This window comes from Camelus bactrianus, chromosome 25, assembly GCF_048773025.1.
Source record: "Camelus bactrianus isolate YW-2024 breed Bactrian camel chromosome 25, ASM4877302v1, whole genome shotgun sequence".
NCBI classification, from domain to species: domain Eukaryota; kingdom Metazoa; phylum Chordata; class Mammalia; order Artiodactyla; family Camelidae; genus Camelus; species Camelus bactrianus.
In genome coordinates, this window is record NC_133563.1 from 14,046,511 (window position 1) to 14,065,955 (window position 19,445).

A 19,445-nucleotide genomic window follows, 5' to 3' on the forward strand; every position below is an offset into this window, starting at 1 on the left:
GGTTACTGAAGGAAAAAACTCTGGTCCAAAATATTTCTCCTAGGTTTCCTTTATCTACTGATTCCATTACTATTTCTAAAGTTAATATTAATATTTATCTTGCCCTGAGAACACTTACTTTGAAAAGTAATGGAAATTTTAACATGGTCAAGTCCCCATCGTGTCCGTTTCATGCTTGCTTATTTGTGTTTGGCCTCTAGGTATATTTATTTTTCTTTAAAAAATAAAGCTTATATTATTTTGATTATAAAAATGGCACACGCTTGTATTCTACAATAAATACAATAGGTATAAAAAAGAAAATGTAAAAAATATTCAATTCCAGCATTAAAACGAATCCTTATCATTGTGAATTTTTTAGATGTGCTCCTGTCAGTGGTTTTATACATATATTTACAAATTATACAACCACCCCTCTACTACCCACTCTCCACACACAAAGTCAGGGCTGTAATATATGTACAACTTTCCAAAATGAGGACAGCATCTATGCACAGAATTGAGAGGATAAAATAACACATTTACAGTGTCCATTCTAGGCTTGGTACATATTAAATGCTCAAAGTATTAGCTATTATTTTCTATTGCTATAGTTATTCAAGAATATAAACTTGTTCATTCAGCATTTTGTAGGGATTTTTCTCTTGTCAAAATATGATGATTTTTAACAGCTACAGTCATGGTGTCACTGAAGACATGGCCTTTCATCATACAATCCCATGTTGGTATATCTGCTGGTTCTGCCATTTATTGCTTGTGGGAGCTTGTATGTGGTTTCCTCATTCAAAGCTATGGATAACACTGTTTATCTTTCAGAATTTTTTTAAATAGTAGAGATCATGTATGCAAGGTATCATAGTAAATACCAAATAAATAATAGTATCTATTGTTTCCAATGTTCCTGTTATGATACCTGCAGTGAACATGTTCATGTATATTACTTCTTCCTTCTTTTCAATTATTTCCCTCAGAATGACTCCCAGAAGTAGAATTACTTCAAAGAGTATAAAAAATAGTTATGTTCTCTGTATTTACTGTTACGCTGTTTTCCATTAAGTTTGAACCAATATATAATGTAACAAGCAAAACCCCTCATATATTTAAAGAATGTTCCTATACCTGTTTCATTCAAGTCCAGATCCTATGCTCATCAGTTAAGAAAGGGAGACTCTGAGATGGATTTTATTGCAGTAATTCCACACTGCCGGGATTTCAACAGATGCTGCTAACTCATTTTACATTTGGGAGACCACCAGTCAGCCAAGCTCAAAACAGCTTTCAGAAACATCTGGATTTAAACTTACAGCCTAAACATGACAGGTTAAGTAGTATATAGTTATAAAATAGCTTCATGCCTTGATTCTCAAAAATCTGAATTCACTGAGATTTTTACAATTTTTAAATGATCAGAAAAATTTCAAACATTTAGAATCACATAAACCACATTGTGTATTATTTTGGTATTTTGGACTTGTTGTTGACTTGGAGTTTACGAAGGCTCAGAGGATTTTTACAAACACTATTTTGAAGGTAGAAAAATCCTTATTAATAAATATTTTACTCAAAGGAGTACTAAGATCTATGCAATCTTCAAGTTACATTTATTGAATCTTAATTTATGTTGAAGTGAAATATTTATCTAATAAGAACAGAAAAAGGCTTAAAAACCAACACTTATGATATTCTATCCATATCATGAGCCTTACTGAAAGGATAGCTTCTGGAAGGCAGAGCTCATGTCTATTGCATACTCTCCAATGATTACCATAGTGTTTGGTTCCATAGCAATAAGCCCTGCACATATGTTTAAGTTTCTCTAATGTATTACCCCAAACTTTAGTGGCTTGCCATTCAATTATGCTCATTAGGCTCACAGACCTAAGGATTTCAGACAAGGTATAGTAGGGATGAGTTATTCCTACTCCATGATGTCTGGGACTTTAACTCCACATCTGGAGGTAACATAGTGAGCAGGGGCTGGAATCATCTGAAGGCTCATTCACACACGTGGCTAGTGCTTGGGCTGGAATAACTCAAAAATGGATACTTGCTAACCAGAGTACCTACGTACAGCCTTTCGATGTGGCTTGACCTCCTTACAACATGGTGGCCTTTAGATAGTTGGACCTCTAACATAGCAGCTCAGAGATCCAAGCATGAATACTGTAATCAACAAGATGAAAACTGAAGTGCCTTTTATGACTCAGACAGATTCAAAGGGAAGGGAATTCTTTACAGGATGATGTCATGTAAGACATAATACTACTTATGACATAATACTATAAATATATACATATACAATACTATTATAACCATCTTTGGACAATACAACCAACAATTACCCTCTAGTAGTTTTCTAACTATTTAACTTACACACTTTCCACCTGTTACATTAAAAATTGCATTTTTTGAATAGGCTTTGGTTCTAAATTTTAAAGCTATATAAAGTGCTTTAAACTACACCTTCCTCAAAGATTCTGAGTGTCCACTGAATGGACAGGTAGGACTTATGAATCTTTCTGATAGAAAATCACCTCTTTGCCATTGGTTTCTCAATTACTGCCCAGTAATCAGAGAAAGACTAAGCATATATTAATCTCATTTTCTACGGGGGATATTTTGTATTTGAACAGAAGAGAAATCCTCAAAATATTTGGTAAATTATTTGAAACATAAACAATTTTAGAATGTACTTACAGAGTTTATTTGAATTTTTTAGTTAATTATGATATCTTTTTTGGTCATGACTTTCAAAATTAGATTAAGTGGAAGATATTTAAAAATAGAATAATATATAGGGATATTTTATGCTCAGGATAATTAATTTCCATAGTGACCTTTTCCCCTGAAAATTGCACAAGTTTGATTTGTGAACTCAAAGTATATAAGCTTTAGTACCTTATTAAACATAATGGTCACAAATAAAGAATTTCCCTTTCTCTCTGCCATTGAGACTTCTTAGCTCCAATATGTATTCAATTCTCAGTTAAGAGCTTTATTGAGGACTGAGTGTGGGATTTCTACTTCTATTGTCAACTTTATTCATTTATTTGAACCAAAGTCTATTTAGTTCATTAGTTTATCTTGACTGTAAGTAAGAAATAAAGACAGTTTCACCTTCATAAGTGTTTATTAATTTTTTGTTCTTTTTTTTAAGCATAAACCTGGAATCAATGATTATATTTATATACTTAAGAACTAAAATAAAGTAGGATTAAAAATACATACGGCATATGGTCATTTTCCTAGAAATACTACAAACAGGACCCTAATTCATTAGTGTTGAAATAGTAAGCCATCTCCTCTATTGACTATATTTTATCCCTGTTTGGTCTTTAACTGAAAGAAATACAATCTAGGACTACAAGGTTGTGTTTATAAGTAAAAATGCAGATAAACTAGTTTAAAATATTATCTTTATTTGTATAGCCATATCAGAGTAACCTCAACTGAGGCAGTTTGTGTAAGCAACTCACTTATTTGGAAAAATGTAAAAACAGCAATTAATTTTTTGCCTCTGACATATTTTTAAATTGAAATAAAATTTTGTATCCAGTCAGGAATGATTCCAGGAAATAGTTTTCCTAAGAACATAGCTTTCTTACAGCAATTTTTATACATGCATGGCAAATTATTTTGATCTCCAAAGAAGGTTATTTATTCTGATATTTTCTCCAAAAACTTAGAGGAAAGTATCATTCATTTAAACCTCTTTCCCACCCTCCATTATTCAAAATTTATTTTAATTTGTGAAGGAAAAGTGGGAGAGATATAAATAATGAAGAGCTTTAGAGTTAACCACTCAGAATACTTGGGCTCAAAATCTATATCTGTCTCAAAGTAAATATTTAACATTTAAAAAATTATTTTACGTCACTGGTCCTCAGTTTGCTTATCTATAAAATAGATATAATACCTACTATATATAAAAATGTATTTGCTTATCTGTTTGGCTGTTGACACTGCTTAGTCGAGGTAGACTTATTAATATCCTTTTGTTACTAAATACATTTCTTAATGGAATGTCATTTTCATACTTGCTTTTGGGACAGAACATCTGCCCTCTTTGCAGATAAACTGATTTATTCCATACACAAAGCAATAGCAATTTCACTGGCAAGAAGTATAGTTATGTTATATGGATGAGATAAACCACACCATAACCATCTGTCCAGATACAGTACAAACTACAGAACTAAATATGGGAGGTCACTTCCCAACTTATATTAATTAATATGTATTTGCTACTTTGTCAGCTAACTCTTGAGAGGAGATAAAAGTATCAGACACAATAGATGAAAGATGAAAAATATGGAGAGGATACTGAAAGAAAATCTTAAAATTGAACGTTTTAATCCTTAAAACTTGCCTGCAAATTGGGAAAAGGTCCTTGTTATTATTCATCATTAGCACTAGGATCCTTCAGACCACTTCGCTGACCAAAAAGTTGCCCCCATATAGTTTGCGCACCAGAGCATGCATTTGTTCACGAATATGTCCTACCAGTATCTTTGGGGAACATAGGTCGACATGCCACACACTGCTGATCCTTAGTGCTCCTTGGGAACGTGGGTCAAGCAAGCTGAGTTTTTTTGTTTTGTTTCTTATGTGTTTTAATCTGTCCCACTATGCTAAGGTGGATGATGAAAAAGCATGAATTCTGAATTCTGTTTTCTCCCCACCCTATTCTATCATTACTCTTCATTTGGACTCCATGAAGAAGAATGGACAGAGGAAAGTTACTCACGCAACTGATATTTATCAGCCATGAAGGCAGCAGCCCTCAAAGCCCAGGCATCTGAGTGGTCAGGCCTCTGAGATCAGGAAAAAGAGAGGAAGAGCCATCACAACTGCTAGCAAGTAGCAGTGTTTTGGCCTTGAACCAAAATACCAGAAATATTTCAATTAATAGGGACAATGATAAATAAAATAGGAAGTGAGATAAGAAGTCACTGCCTGAGAAAACAAGGCCTTTCTTCTCATTTTTACAACTCTCTGAATGACCCACAAAAGAAAGTGCATGCAAATAATATTTTAAGTTCCAGGATGTCTTTTGCTTTTCCAAGAAGGATTGCCCACAGATAAATCCAAGAGGGAGGCCATTAAATTGAACGGAAGATATTTAGAATAGGCAACTTCACCCCATGTAAAGCAATTGTTACTCTTTCTTTGTGTTTTAAAAGTTTTTAGATAAATAGTCAGATTCAATTAAGCTCTGTAACTTCAAGAGATGGTGCTTCTAAGGAGACAGGCGGGAAGGACTGCAGACGTGGGATTCCTTGGTCTGTTAACAGGCCTGTGGGAGGGAGAGAATTGGGCTATTGTGCTTCAATCAGCAGCATAACCTACATGTCACAGTCAATTTAACCACGAAGCTTTAGAGATAGGATGGGGACAAATGGTTGTCTGAAACAGAACTTCAGAAAGGGGCAACTGATTTAGTGTGAAAGAATTAAGGGTTGAGACACAAAAACTACCATAGGAAAAAAAAAATTTAAGTAGACAAGGTTTGAAGAGTGACAAGAGGAGACATCATAAAAGTTGCTGTAGCTAATTTCATAGATGGTTTAGAGCACAAGTCAGAGAGTCAGACTGCTTGGGATTGCATACAGGTCCTGTCACTTAGTCACTGGGTAATGCTGGGCAAGTTACTTCCCGTCTCTGTGCCTCAGCTTTCTCATCTGCCATGTTGGAAAACTATCCTTATCTCCGGAAAATATTCAATGAATTAATACATATAGAGTTCTTTCAAAGGGCCTGATAGTTGGTAAAGGTGCTCAGCATTTAAACCTTACTATAACCCAGAACTGGTCGCAAGGAATAATTAATATTTACTTAGCATTTACTATATAATAGGACTTATGCAAAGTAATTTATGTGACTTATGCTTACTCTTAACAATCATCCCATAATATAGGTCCTATTATTTCCTCAGTTTTACCAGTAATGAAAATGAAGCATAGAGAAGTTATGAAACTTGCCCAAGGTCACATAGGAAGGAAATGATGCTGTCAAGATTCAAATCCAGGCAGTCTGGCTCTAGGTACAACATACTTCATCACTGTGTGGTTCTGTGTTCGTACTCGATATAGGAATTAGTGGACACAAACAATGCATCTGTTTTCATGTCTGTCTGTTTCAATGGGTTTAGGCTTCTCAACAACAGGGGCTATAGTACCTAGCAGACCACCTTGTACACAGTGCATATTTGATTAGATAACTGGCTAAGTGACCAACTATCCTTTGTTACTTGCAGGTGCTTAGCTCCATCACTCATGTCTGTATCCTAATATCCCATGACAGGACTCACTGCCATCTCCCATGAAGCAGTCTTCTGACAGGCTATAGTCTCAAGGTCCCTCACTGTGCCCCCCAGCCACCAATAAAGGGACAGTCACTGGTCTCCTGTTCTTTCACCCTCCGTCTTGTCCTTCCTGTCTCTAAAATTTCCACTCCATGGCCAGTATAAGGAGAATCACATAGGACTTTACTGAAGACAATACCAGAGGAGAGAAGAAGAATGAAAAGCACCCAGGCCTGGAACCAGTTCCTTTGAGTTCTTTTGTCTTTCCAGCTCCGAGGACTGCCTTACCACCTCTCTTTTCCAGTTTTCAAGCCTCAGAAGTCTCCAAAGTGCAGAATGGGCAAGCTGATGTTTGAAAAAAAAGCAGGCCACTGGGAAGCCAGGAAAAAATATTAGAACTTGCATTTCTAATAAGCAAGTTAATAATAAATTCATAAAAGACCTGACTTTAGAAACTTCACCCCATCAGTCTATCAAATGGCTGTGCATTATTCATCTCCTAAAGAAAGAGAAAAAGCTCCATAGAATGAATGGAATTGAAGACATTGCTTTCTTATGATTAGTCTCTTTCAGCATATTATGATACGTTGCAGCTTAGGTGTGTTTGGGAAAGTGGATTGATTCAAGGATGATTTTATCTAGTCTTAACTGAACTAACCTTCACAGTCAGGATAGTCTCTTTAAAACTACTAAATAGCCAGCACATATGAACAAGAAAATGGCAATTCTGGTAAGTGTCATATGCTAGAAATAAAAAACAAAGATTAGCTGAGTCAATCTAACAAGTCTTTGAAAATTTTGAAAATATCAAAATGCCTGCTTAAAACTCATATTTCCTTTCACTATCCTTAACAATGAATTCTGTTCTAAGTGAATATTGTATTATATTGTATTGTAGCTTGAGATATTAAGTAATCAATGTAATTTATGCTCCTAAATTTAAAACAGCGAAGTACACACTATCATGAAATTGGATAATTTGGAAAATAGGTTAAGTTATACAATTTGTCACTAATTATCCACAAATTGTCTATTGTCTTAACATATTTGGGTCATGTTAAGTATGTTAAACAATGCATCTGTTTTCATGTCTGTCTATTTCAATGGGTTTAGGCTTCTCAACAACAGGGGCTATAGAACCTAGCAGACCACCTCTCAACACTTCTGAGTCTAGAACAACCTGCATTGTTTTTTTTTTTTTGTAATTTACACATTAATATTCTTAAGCTGTTTTGGACATTCTTACAATCAGCTTGCTAAAAAATATTCCAACTATCAAGTGCTATGTTTCTTCCTGTCTGCCAGTAGATTGGTATTGGCAACTTTACCTACCTAATATTTGATTATTTGCAAGTTTCATTGCCGCCATCTTGAAATTGTATTCCATTGAACACATACAGTCCCTTGAACGATGCCTCTGGGGAAAGGGCTGAAGAAGAGGGTCATGGCTGGGCCTCACTCCAGTTCTCCTCTATTCCCTTGATTTACATTTAGATTACATATTAAGTTTCTGCCTAATAATATACTTGGAAATAGGGTTCCACTGCTAAGAAATATTTAAAATTCATCAGCTCATTTGTTAAAAAATATTAAGCCTCCACTCTGTCATTATTAACATTTTAAAGTTATTAAATATTCAATTTATTCAATAAATTATTCATTAATACTATAAATATTAAAACTACTGCTTATTACAGCTGTTATTGATATTTAAAAAATGAGTAAAAGTAGAAAATAAAGAAAAGACTGGTGATATTAGTAATAAAGATAGAATCCTCACCTCTCATGTCTGTCAATTGAGATAAGGTAGATGTAAGGTCTGCTGGGTGCAGCAAATCTTAAGCTGCAATAAATATCCATTGGATTTTAATCTAGTCAACTGTATATTAATAGTGAAGACAAAAACAGTGTTGAAATGTTTTATAAAATTTTGGAACTTTCTTTAAAGGTTTAGAAGTTAAATGTAATTTGGGATTTTAAAATATTTATTTGTTCTCTGGAAATGGTAACCCTCCAATAATCTTTAGGGTCTAGTTTTATAATTCAACTCATTCAGCTTTCATAAACAAAATAGAGACTATAAAGTGTAAACCTTTCTAATGAGTTAAACCACATATAAAACAAAACTTCAAAATACAACACCCTCCAAAATTATCATCAGCTGTTCCACAGAAATACATAGTAAGTTTATCTATTTGATGCCAGTGAGTTTGATGACTTACATGTAAACATTACTTACAACTCAGGAAAATCACATTTCATTTGCATTTTATTAATACTTCAGCTACTGATTTACTTTAGACACAGTTTGATGCTTGTGCTAATTTTCATGCACTTTCAATAGTTAAACACAAATGTCAATACATGACAATGTAGATCTGCAGTAAGTGGCCTGCATAATCATATGGTATATATAAAAAGTAACAATTATTACATACATTTTACTCTCCAATACTTACTGCCAAAAGAAAAGATCTGCATAAGCCTAAACACATTATAGATGAAATTATTAGCTACCAGTTGGGATGTATCTGGCTATATATGTTTTTCATCACTTTCTCAGTTAAATATTACCTTTTCTTATGTTTGAAGGAAGGAATCAGATCATTTGGCTAGGTAACAAAGACCAAAGAAACCTGAAAACCTCTCACGTCTAATATTTCTATGTAAGAATTAGAGAAGAGTGTTTAGGTACAGAGCCTCCAAATTTAAAGAAAAGATAATCCATGGAGTGCTTCATTCTTTAGAAACCTCTTTGATAAGGGAGGGGGCACATCTTTTGTACAATTTGTAAAGAGATTTAAACATTAAGAGGCCCTCCCTCCTTCAGACCATGGGGCTAGAACCAAAGGGAGCTTGGAACTTTCCAACTTCACAGCAAACGATAATCTTGTATTGGAACAAGAGGCAAGGATGACTCAGAGTGTAATTAGAGTTGTGCGTGTAATCAAATGACACAATACAGCTTGTGGTATTAAAAAAAAGAAAAGAAAAGTAAAGAAGACAAGGCCCAGGAGAAGACTGCTAATGTTTAGAGACAAGGCCTCGCAAAAAGAAAACAGAAGTTCCTTAATTAGCAAATTATAGCATAGGGGCTGATAAACTTTTGTACTTTATAGCTGAGCCTCCCACTTGTAGCTCCTCCCTGCTCATCATCTACCCAAATGGGAACACTTGTAATGTTTACATCTAAAACAAATGACAAAAGGAGGAAAGGTTTCTAAATAGACTGAATATAAAAGGCTGAACCTGAAGTTCCATTTCTATGAAAATAGAATGTCTCCAATGTTTTGTCAACATTCTTGCTAATGCCACAACCAACATGATGAAACTGGCACCCAGACTTGTTTATCCAGAGGCTGCTGATTTGCATTGTTACTCAGGTGCTTTTTCTTTTTTAAGATATATCTGTTTTGGAATATTTTTCTCTTCACATGAAGATGGGCAGGGAATTAAAAAAAAAAAAAAAAAAAGACATGAAATTTCCCTCCCTGTACTGTAAAATGTCACCTCACAGCATGTCCCAATATTAAGCCAAGAAATGGCTTAGACAGGCTCTCTGCCAACTGGCATGGGCCTGAAGATTACTTGGCTTCCTGGAGGGCCATCTTTTTCCCACACAAGAAACCTCACAATTTACCTTGCAATGGCCCCAGTGTTAATACTATATTCCTTTTGTGATGCAGAACAGGGGTCAGCAAACTTTTTCAGTAAAAGGCTGGACATCAAATTTTAAGCTCTGTGGACCAGTTGGTCACTATTGTAACTCCTCGACTATGCCGTTGGAGGAAGAAAACAGCCATAGATAATACATAAGTAAATGGCTTGGCTCTGTTTCAATAAAACTTTATTTACAAATGGATAGACAATATATTAAGGAATGCATGTGGTTGAATGCCAGTAAAACTTTATTTACAAACATAGGTGGTGGGCTGAATTTAGTCCAAGGGACATAATTTGCTGACCCTTGAAACAGCACACAGAAACTCAGGATTAATTAAAATTTCCCCCATTACATAGTAGTGTAATGTATAGAACACAGTTAAGCCTCATTTTCATACATATATTTAATTACAGTCAAAATTTGTCCATGGAACTCATTGATTTCTCTAGTTATTAAAAAAAAAAATAGTATTCTTTCCAACTACATCCCAGGCATTGTACAAGAAAAGTGATCTACTATAAAAATAATAAATAAAATAATAAATAAGAACTGCTGAACAAGACAGGTACAGTCTCTGCCTCATAGAGTATAAGGTCTGGGAGACTATATTCTGCAAATATTTACTGAGGTCCTACTATGTGCCATGCACTCTTCTAAGAGTGACATATACTGCAAGGAAGAAGATAAACAAGAACCTCTTGTGTTGACATTCTTAGTAGAGGGAGACAAAACAAATTATGTGGCAAACAATAAGGAATAAAAGGACATAGTGGTAAATGTCTTGAAGAAATAATACATGTATTATGATAGAAAGTCACTTAGCAAAGTGAGGGAAAGTGATAGGTAATGGTGCTCAGAGAAGACTCTACGAAGATTTCTGAGCAAAGACCTGAATGAAGAGAAAGCCATTCATGCGGAGACCTGGGGCAAGAATTTTCCTAGCTAAGTAAACCATGTGAATTCCCTGAGACAGGATGAGCTGCTCTGCTGGAGACACAAGAAGGTTAAAGTCATTTGAATGTCTGGAATGAGGGAAAGGTGGTAAATAGTGAATCCAGAGAGGAGTGTGGAGGCGGATTATATAGGACCTCATGGTAAAGACTTTGGATTTTATTCTTACATAATGGAAAACTGCAGGGGGATTTTAAGGAAAAGAATGGCACATTCTTTTTTATTATAAATTACATTTAACTAATAATTACATATGACATAAGTGCTACTAAAAGACAGCTCAACATGAAATGGCACAGTCAGAAGTAAGGAAGGTCTGCAATCACCCAAGAAAAGAACCTACTTGCCATGCTCCTGAAACCTGAGATCCCTCAACGGAGACAGTTTAGGGAAAGGTTTGCTCCCTCCTACAGAGAAACCTGAAAAGTTGTTATAGCTCCAAATGCCCAACTTCTGAGGCCCAGAAAGTCTTTCTGACTTCTTGGATCTTTGGAATCTAAAATATAACAAGCAAACAATAAAACCTAACTACTTATTGAAAAGTTAATACAGAGGCATTAACTAAAGAGCTTCTACTTGACTTGAAAATCAGGCGTTATTCTCAAAGTTGGCAGGGAAATACAACTGGGTTTAAAAGACAATTATTCCTATTAACCTTTCCTGGCAATTGCCTTTTAATTCCTATTTCTATGCATAAATCACATATGCATATTTTTTTCAAATTTAGTGACAATTAAAAAAAACATACTTATCAATTGTCTGCTTATTTTACACATTCTGGAAGTCCCTCCATATATTTATTTAAAATACAGAGCATCTCTCTGGCTTAGTTTTGCAGTCACCAGCCACCAAAACAAGGCATAGATGAGAAGTCACTTCTAGTTACTGAGATTCACATATGCACATATTATATGTAAATACACGCCACTGTTGTATGCAGTAAATGTTTGCCTAACTGGTCTGAAGTATAAAATTCTTTGTTGTCCCACAGGGAGATCAATTTCACCCTCAAGTAACTTACAAGCAAACTTTAGCATCTGAAAGCAGTTACAAGGTCCCTTAAGTTGCATCATTTTATACTTAGCACCACACACTTGAGCACTTAATGTTTTTTTAAAATTTTCATATTATCATAACAGAGACACTGTTCAGACACTTATTAAACATCGTCGGAGATGTAAAGATGGATAAAGAGATATTTGTTACAGCCTAGGGATTTACAGTCTAAGTAGGCAAACAGCTCTCAAAACAAATACTGAAAATGACAATAGCCATACAACAGGGAAATGCAGTGTTAACATGATACATGCAATATGATAACACAGGAGAACTTAGCCTGGGATGCTAAGTGGAGTATGGGAGTATGGGGACATTTCATGGAGAAACAGTCAACAAAGCTGACTCTTAATGAATAATTAAGAGGACAAATGGAGAGACTGTAGAAGTTTTTAAGATCCTAGACTAAATACAATTTGGATAATTAATAACCACCTAATCTAGACCCTTTATCTTTAATATTAGGACAAAAATAATTGTAGGATGTAGTTGAAGGGGAGCAGAATAAGTCACCCTAATAAATGCCTTTTTGACATAAGGATTATTTCAGGCTGATTATTTTTAAGAAACAGCAGACACAGAAAAAACTCTGGAAACCAAGTAGAAATTATCCTTTTATAAGAGAAATTTACATTTATAAGTGAAATTTCCATTTGTAAGGGTGTCTCCCTTTCTGTACCATGAAGAGAATGACTAAATCTCTAGCAACTCTATCAATGAAAAGGCATGGACTTAAATCTTCATAACAACCAACCCTTGTTTACTGTGCTTTGCCTGAAAACCAGGCTCTCCTCACTGAACATCTCTTTGTCTTTAGCTGGAGACAATATTTAAGGTGGCAGGTTGGGTCATTTGGGGGAGTTACTCAGTTTTCCTAGGTATCTCCCATGTATACAGAAGGTATACCAGTTATTAACCTTCCATTTGTTTGTCTCCTGTTAGTATGGTTTTTTTTTTTTTCATTACAGAAGGGTCTTAGCCATGAACCTGAGAGGGTAGAGAGAAAATTATTCTTCCTCCCCCATGTAGTCCTTGTTTAAAAGACAACAAAATCTACTTAGGGAGGTAAGGTATACAATTCAAAATGTTAATAATACATAGTAAAGTGTAGACTGCAACACACAGACAGTGCATCCATTTATTCAATCAACAAATAATTATTATCTATGTGCTATGGATCATATACTATTCTAGGCCCTGGGGAAATGACAGTGAACAAACATATAAGGTCACTGGCCTCATGGAAGCCACATTCTAGAGGATAATAATATGAGTAAAATATGTGTAATACAAATATAATCTTTAAAAAGACTATCATCATCATTAATATGTTTCAGGTAATAGTATGCTGAAACTTAATTCTCTGAAGCAAAGAATTTAATAGAGATTACACAACTAGAGGATGCTGTTAGTCCAAAAATGCTGTCAATAGAAAAATTTAGCCAAACACTTCATTAGAAGTTGTTCACGTATGAAAATGTTTTGGATGGCAATTCATAACTACATTTCCTACTAATAATCATCAATTCATCAATTATAGTTAGTATGAAATATTTATAGCATAAGATCCTTGCTCTCTGTTACGAGGTATGTTTTTGACTCAATGTATTCATACTTTCAACCAAAAAAGAAAAGACATCATTTGGCAAAAGTAAAACAGACTTTCTAAGAATTCCCCCCAATTCTAGAACATTATATATTTTAAATCTGAATATTTTAAATACATATATTTGTGAACTTTGGGTATATGAGACAAAGAAAATAACAGTTCAAGAAGCACAGGATGTGAACTAGACATTAAATAACAGACATTTCTCTGTCACAGAAGGTAGAAAGGAATCATGAGAAAGTGGCAAAGACACAAAGACCTTCTGTACTTATTGTTACTATCCCAAGATCTGGTCACTCTCCGGTACTGCATATAGTTTGCTAACAATGCTAAAAAGAGCTATATAACAGAAGAGAGTCAAACCTAGACAAACAGTCCAAGTGTTTCACTAAATAAAAATGTGATTTTTGAACAATTATTTATATTGTTTTTCTCCATTTGACAAGTGAGGATAAAGCTATCAACCTATTTCATATTGGTGTTAATTGACAAGTTATCATAGAAAGTTGATCTCTTAGAATTAAATCCATCACATCAAAAGACAAGTGCCATGACAGTTCCAGGACTTAAGATGCCCAACACATCCTTCGCCCTGTTGCCTACCTTGCTTCTCATCTTGTTCAGCTGAAAGACCAAAAGTTAAGGAATAAGATTGGGAAGTATAAATCTCACAAAGTGACTTTTAGTAACAGCCAGTGTCTTGTGAAGAATATTTAAAAGAGTCCAGTTTACAAAATATCAAGAAAAGTAACAGATTAACATAAATTATCATCTGGCTTTTTCTATCATTCATAATACACTTTCTGCATCAAATAATTTCTTGATAGTGATGGCATGAGCTGCATAATAATCACCGTGTGTGATTAATTATTTTGTTGAATAAATGGATAAATTAATTACATTTACACTGATAGCCTCAGTTTCTGCAGTGCACTGCTTTTTATACTAACAGAACTACTGGAAATCAAAATAGAAGTAGAACAAATTACAGTATTAAGCATACCAAATAGTTACAACAAAAAAGATTTCCATTTGAATTATCAAAATAAATACATTACATGAAATTTAGAACTTGAAGTCAAGAAAATCTCTAATTAAGGGAAACTTATGAGAGCCTTTAGCAAGTCCTTTACTGAAGGCATTTATTTGGTTTCTTGATCCTCTGACCAATCGCATTAACAATGACAAAAGATATGCAAATTTGAACGGACAATAGTCCAGCCAAACTGCTCTGACTCACTCCAACAGGGACATTTTCAGCATAATTCAGCTTGATTCATGCTAGCAAGGGTCTGTATAACCAAAGAACATTTTCATAGTTATGCTTGGCTATAATCTGAAAACTATGCCATCATCATTGACCAAGAACAATGCAAACAAAAATCAAATCTATTTCACACATTAAATTAACATATGAAGCATGCTCATGATTTAAGCCCAATGGAATCATGTATTTACCCTTTACTGCTGAATAATTGCATAACAACAAAAGATATGCATTACTATGTTTGAATCACCATCTGATTGTATATTTTAAGCAAACAAAATATTACATTTTTGGTAGAATAGCTCATTAAAGACAATTTGCAACTAACTTTCCCTCCCCACCTCCCTCAATGAATCCAAGCTAATTTATAATGCTTGAATTCTCATTAAACACTATATAGGCAGTATACTGAGAATAGTAATAAGCTATTCAACCAAATTCATTTGTTCATGATGGAAATAAGTTTTACCAAAGGGAAAAAAAGGTATCCTATTATAACCTGCTGCTATAATTAGTGCCTGAAATTTAAGCTACATTATCAAAAGATGGCAGAATTCTGTGTCCTTTCTATTATTTTGCCTATTTATGGATTTCTTCACCTGTAATCTACAACAGAAAGATTAAGTAAAATTCCAGGTTTGGAAACTCTAAAACTACTAAGTTTCAGTTAACTTCTCAAATAAAATAACAGTGATCTTAGTTCAGTCCCTAGTGGACAAAAGTAAAATAACTATTACTAGACATGATTCAGCAGGCGGTGATCTAAGTGAGCGTGACCACACAGGAACAAAAAAGAGCATTTGTCCTCTCCCTATCTTTTATCTTCTTAAAGGATCTGTTCTGTTAACAGACTAACTTAAGGAAGACTAGACTGGTTGCGTTCCTACCCATACACACCAAGTGAATTTTTAGTGTCCCACAAATGGGACACTGACATTGCCACCGTTCTAGTGACACATTTGAATACACTTGTTATCTGCTGCTTACCTGTTACACAATTAAACAGAGAGCAAAGAGGGAATGAACTACAGAGAGTGCATTCTTTCTTTATAGGTAAGTTTTCAACAAAAACTTTTAAATGGTTTATAGAGAAATAACTGAATAAAATGCTTAATTTGATTTTTATAAATTGGGATTAAATGCATACTCAACATTAATACTGAGAGAGAAAATTATTTTTCCTCATGGCACTGTGTGTAACTACAACATTCTGAGGAAAGAGATACTTCAGGAATATAGTAAAGTCTACGTGTTGCGTTAAGCCCAAATCTGCAGGTGCATGTCTTCAGGAACAGCCACCAGCAGCTCAATTTTTCCTTTCATAGTGAGAATACAACCTCTTTCTGATGAGTTCACATTAAAATACCTCTTCCTGATTTTTTTCTCAAGGACAAAAGAAATATATGACAGAAATCAGCCCTCTACTATTCTATTTCCTAAAATTGTTTTTTTACATACACATACAATATCTCCAATCAAATATCATACTTTATACTTACTCTCATTCCATGTTAACTTTACTAGAGGTTGAAAAACAAGTATTTGGTGATGATTCTCTGTCCTAGCTGCACAAAATTGCATGGTGTAAAATCTATTTGATCTTAAACTAGTATTACTGTTATTATTATTTTTTTTTACCACTTTGCTCAAGATATACAAGCTTTTTTTCAAGGTAGGTTTTGACAGTCAGAAAACTCAAGCTAAATTTTAAGTAACAGAAAACAAGAAACGTCATAAAATATGCCAGTGTTAGGCACACAAACGGGGTGCCACCGTACCTTCACAGGCTTGCAGGAGCCTAAAATCCTTGGCTCCCTGTGAAGCCTCAGGGAGAGAGCCGTCTTACATTTGCAAACACTGCCCCCCTGGAGCAAAAGGTAAACACACAAATGCCCCCCTATGGAACTCTAAGTCAGCTGCAGTGGAAGAACGGAAAAGGCTCCGTGCAATTAGAAACTGAAAGCAATCACTTACTTTTTGCAGCCACTGAGTATAATTTTCCATCACATGCTCCAGATGTTGAAGTTTCTGGGAAGAGAAATCCGGTTCCACGTGTGGAGCATCTCTCTGCAGAGCGTTTGTGTTGTACTGGTCTGTCGTACTCTCACGACAGTTCCCGTCATGTTCTGGAAGAATGAAAGTGTAGGCACACTGCCCATGTTGAATCCGGTTATATCTTCTCCCACCGTTTTCTGGACTTCGGCGCTGGTTGCTGCTCCCTATGTGAGTCAGAATGGCAGCGAGGAAAGCAAAGGAAAGGAAAACTGTCATTGTACTGCCAGCACTCTCTTTCCGTGCCTCTCGCAAAACTTGCTCCTTGCCTTTCTTCTGACCTTTAAACTAGTTCTTTATTTCAGGTAAAACTGCTTGTTTGTTTGACTTTTTCCCTCTCAAAGAAAGATTTTGTAGAAGAATCACAGAAAACTAGCCATTTGTTAGCTTTGTTCTAAAATGTTATTTTTTTATTTTACTATAATGATAGTTTCCTTAGTTAAAACTTGAGATATTTATTGCATAAGTAGCTGAGATTTATTGTTTCCTCCCTGTGTAACCGTTCAGCGTGTTGCCTGCCTGAGTCAGCTGCGTGTACATATTCTAGACCCTTTCCTCTACCCTATCTGCTGCAGATCTGCTATTTTCTCCAGACCTCAGTGAGTTTTATTAAGGTTGCACATCCAAGCCAAGCTGGAAGCAGGCAGCCTTTCACAAGATGACTTGACAAGAATGCATGAGTGTGCCCCTATGCTAAGGATTGCTGATGGCTTGGAGCGGCTGGATCGTCTTACAAATTGGCTAGATGCGCATGACCTCGATCATGTATGGCCCTCCCGCCCCTTCCGCAGACAATTGCCTCCAGCCTTTAGCAGATTCACCGCAAATCAATAAATAGAGCAGTCCACCTTAATACACTTTTGGTGCGCATGCTGACCTACTAAAATCTAGCAAACTAGAAGTACGTTTTTAAAGTTCTACTAACTGGGGAACCCTAAGAAGAAAATTGGCATAGTGTCCAGTAAAATTATTTTTATAGTGAATAATAAATCTATATAATTATTAATTAAAAATATTTTTTCCTGACTCTGGGGAAAAAGATATTAAAAGCATTTTTACAGATGGTATTCCTTCATTGTATTCACTTAGACTTTTAGGAAATTATCAGAAGGGTCAAATTAGTAAAACATTGTTCCATATCTTGTCACTCAAATACAGCATATGCATATGAAGTTGAGTATTCTAAGTTGTTTCTGAGATATAAATTTTAAATAAAACTGATTCCTCAATTAGAACACAGCCCTGTGTGTTCCTTGTATATAAATTGAGCAACTTCCTTACAAAAACAATGTGGTTACAATTTAAGGCAGTGGCCTGAGAATTATTAATTCCTATGGTACATCCTAATCATGAATTTCACAAGGACCTCTTTGGTGTTGCTATGACTATCTTTAATACTGGTATGGAAGTTCCACATAAATTCTCCTGTGGCTGTATAAAAAAAGCTATTTGAGAACAAACATATCAGGTGTACCAAGAGACAGTAAAGCAAAGAGCTGTATAGGAGAAATCGCTGTGCTTCTATTAAGTAAGAAATAAAAATTATCAGAAGGTGATTTCCTAAATGTAGGGTGTAAACATTTGAACAAAGGGATCAGTAAAACATAAAGAACAGGTGATAATTATAGAATTAAGTTTACAGCCCTGAGATCTTTACTAAGTATGTGCAGAAAACATGAATTATAAGCAGGGGCTTTCACCAAGAACTGGGAGGGATTTTCGGGAATGGAGTTTCTCAACTGCACTCATGGTGTGAGAACAGAAGCAACAGACATTAACTCTCCTGTCCTGGAATGGGGTAGTCGGCGGGGGCGGGCAGGGCAGCGGATGAAGGTCAGCACAGGTTAGAGACTGGCATGCAGAGAGAAGTTAGAAGAGAAGGCAAAACAAATTCCAGAAAAAATGTGATTTACTTAGGGAAAAAAATTGTGCCAAGATTCATCAGTCCTTTCCATACCAAGTAACAAACTTCTGATCTGACAGATATGGAAGCAAATAATACCAAACACCTTTGCAGCCTCCTCCTGATGTTGCACATCTCCTGCTAGGTATGTTACTCACGTGCAATAATAGGAATGACATTCATTAAGAGCTTACTATTTTCCAGGCCTGTGCTAAGCACTCCTTACACACATCTCATTTAATTATCCCAACAAACTTAAGACATGGATATTATGTTTAACCCTATTTTTATCAATAGGAAAACTGAATCACGGAAAGGCTAATCGGTCACAAGTCACACAGCTAGCAAGTGATGGTGGCAGTATGTGAACTCTGGCCACCTGATTCCAATCCTATGCTTCTAATCCCAAGCCAGCCAAAAGGCTTCCCAAAGTATGGCTCCAGCTGCACTAATTCACAGTCCTCAAACAGGTTAAGTGATTGTACATAGAAGAAAAGAACTGAATAAAATCCAGTTTATATGACCAAAGTGATTTAATCCTTTCTCTGTACCCAAAAAACAAACATACAGAGTGACAGGTAACTCATGAAATTGAGTTTTTAAGGGCCCACAGGAAAAGTGCCCTGGCAGAGCACAGAT

General features: G+C 35.2%; 1 protein-coding gene across 4 annotated transcripts in view; it reads right to left on the bottom strand.

Annotated features, from left to right (window-relative positions):
• ANGPT1 (angiopoietin 1) overlaps positions 1–17,610 on the bottom strand; it is a 233,702-nt gene extending 216,092 nt beyond the window's left edge. For 2 of the 4 annotated variants that reach the window (XM_045517264.2, XM_074352628.1), the window contains exon 1: positions 16,826–17,610. In XM_045517264.2, the coding sequence (XP_045373220.1) occupies positions 16,826–17,122 (297 nt within the window). In that variant the 5' untranslated portion in view covers positions 17,123–17,610. The remainder of the gene's footprint in view (positions 1–16,825) is intronic. The other 2 variants (XM_010955829.3, XM_010955830.3) reach the window with 2 other exon arrangements.
• Positions 17,611–19,445: the final 1,835 nt, after the last annotated feature.